Source organism: Gadus morhua, chromosome 6, assembly GCF_902167405.1.
Source record: "Gadus morhua chromosome 6, gadMor3.0, whole genome shotgun sequence".
In the NCBI taxonomy this organism is placed as follows: domain Eukaryota; kingdom Metazoa; phylum Chordata; class Actinopteri; order Gadiformes; family Gadidae; genus Gadus; species Gadus morhua.
In genome coordinates, this window is record NC_044053.1 from 12970427 (window position 1) to 12972926 (window position 2500).

At 49.0% G+C, this 2500-nt stretch overlaps 1 protein-coding gene across 2 annotated transcripts in view; it reads right to left on the minus strand.

The window, feature by feature from the left end:
* kiaa0825 (KIAA0825 ortholog) overlaps positions 1-2500 on the minus strand; it is a 126770-nt gene that overhangs the window by 78077 nt on the left and 46193 nt on the right. For both annotated transcript variants that reach the window (XM_030359761.1, XM_030359762.1), the window contains exon 17: positions 1-118. This exon is cut by the window's left edge and continues 113 nt beyond it. In XM_030359761.1, coding sequence (XP_030215621.1) covers positions 1-118 — 118 coding nt within the window. The remainder of the gene's footprint in view (positions 119-2500) is intronic.

Sequence of the window (2500 nt, forward strand, 5' to 3'; positions counted from 1 at the left end):
TCCTCCACCGCCTGCCAGCCCACCACCATAGACACTAGGCGGCCCAGCAGGCAGTGGGCCGGCCCGGAGACCACCGCCCGGACACAGCCCACCAGGCGAGGGGCGCTGGGCGGGGGGTCTGGGGGGAGACAGAGGGGGAAGGGGCATCGTGGTGACGTGGACCGGATAGGATAGGGTGGGATATGGAGGTGGGGACCAATGCAGAGGCTCTACTGGAACCAGTACAAGCTACGGGTTTAAGTTGAGTTCCGTTTACTTAGACGGTAGGCTTGCTCGCAAGCCAAGATCGCATAGGTTGGTTAAGGATGGATAGTGATGCAGCCATTTAGCAGATACTTTTATCCAAAAGGACTTCCAGATTGAAAGGGGGAGGGCATCTTGTTTGATTTTGAATCAATGTGCATAAGGGTAGAAAAATATCAAACCTGTCCTAACATACTGTACATCCGATTTGGGTTTCATATTTTCATATTCTCCTGCCAAGAACAATAAAGAGGGAATGATAGCGAGAGAGTGATTGGTGAGAGAGAGAGAGAGAGTCTAAGAGGTGTAGACAGATAGATAGACATGACATTAGCCAAACTGACATCATTTTTAGTAATTCTCTTGCCATTTTGACTTATTCAAGCATTATCTACAGCATTAACGGTGGGTGACGTCAACTGTAATGTTAAGCCCAGAAGGCAAGGCACTCTTGACAGTAGAGAAAATCCCAAACACCAGTAGAAAAACGTCAGCATGTGAAGCATATCTTTCATCAGCTGGCGTGTTTGCACCCCCCTCCCCCCACCCCGTTTGCTCATATTATAACCAGAGCAGGAGTGGCTAACTTCACGGCCCCCCATAAACGACCTTGTGTCAGCAGTGAGGGGGAAAAAGCCGACGAACCGAAGGCTACAATGGAGAGATTTAGAGCAGAGGTATAGCGCTACATCCTCCAAGATGGTGAACACATCTCTGGCCTACGACCTCCAGAGAAAGAGAGGGATGAAAGGGAGGTTTGAAGAGCAAGTGGATGATTTCCAACGTCTCGACGAGAGAGTCGGCAAAATGAGCTACTGTTTTCAGACCGCTTACTGCCTGCTACCCTATTGATCGCTGTATTGATTAGCAACAAAAACAAGTATTACAAGGTGATGCAACTTATGGTGTGAGTGGAGAAATATGCAGTTCTTTATTTCCTAAGTTAACAGCATTTTACCAAAATGGGAAATAAAATACTGGCATCAACGGACAGAAAACCCCCCTGTACCACCCGCTGGATCGATCAAACCTCCTCCCTGCCTTTCCTTCCACTGTCTTTCTGTTCTCCATTCCTCACCATCTTCTTCGACATTGCCTGCACCACCTCTTCCACCCTCGTTTATGCAAGAATAATTAAAACACCACCTCCCTAGGATCTCAGGAGGGCGGCTAAAGACCCACGCTGCCCGGGAGTTCCGGTTCAACCTCCCTGTATCAGCCTCTTCTTTGGGAGAAAAAAACCAAAGGGGAGGAGAAAAACTTGGGGGGGGGTGGTAATTGCGGTCCCCGGTAACAGTATATTAAGGCCAGGAATTAGCTCGCACATACACGTGCTGATTTAATAAGCATCGTCGCTGCGCGGTGAGAGGAGGAACCAGATATGTGCCGGCAATGGGATTCAGTCTTTTGGGTTAAGAGCAGCTCCAACAATGTCTTTAATTGTTCTAAATGTGTCTCCGGCACGGCAGTGCACGTCATTCAGGGAGAGCGGGGGGGGGGGGGGGGGGGGGGGGGGGGGAATCCGAGGCAGGAACGTGGGAAGATCAAGTGGCTGAGTGTGTGTTTTCGACTTTCCACATGGAAAATAATTGCGATTACTAAGTCGGAATGTAATTAGTAAGTCGATTATGTTAATGCCGGGTTCAAACTAATTAAATCTATATCATCATTTTTTGTGTATGCAGGCTTTGGTAATGCATGCACTGTAGTGCAGAAAACCGATGTGCTTTTGAAAAGAAGCGTACAGCAGCACACTTCATTATAGAACACCATACTATACCCAACAATGCACGGCTTACATAATACATAATACACACAGCAGAATGCTTCTGCACGGCACGCAGAGCTCACCGCCAGAGCAGCGTTAACGCCACATTCACACACATCCGTTGACAGATCTCCGTGACTTTACATGGGGCGCTCTCAAAATGCATTGTGGGTCCGTCCGTTCTGTCGGCTCTGTTGCCTGCGTCAAAAAAGTTGAGAAACGTTCAACCTTTCAGGCAGCGGCGGATCCGTCGGCCAATCAGATCGCGTCCCCCATACGTCAGACACGCCCTCTGTCATCTCTATGGATTATTACGCATGTCGACGGACGTGCGCAGTGTGAACACGAAGTTAACACAAGGCGGTGGGGGTTTGTGTTGGTTGTTACACCGAGGGCATGTCTGACATATAGGGGACTAGTCTTTGCAGAGGCAGCCTCAATCAAATCGCTCCCGCTTCGAAGCCGATGTGTGGATAGAAATACAAAAGA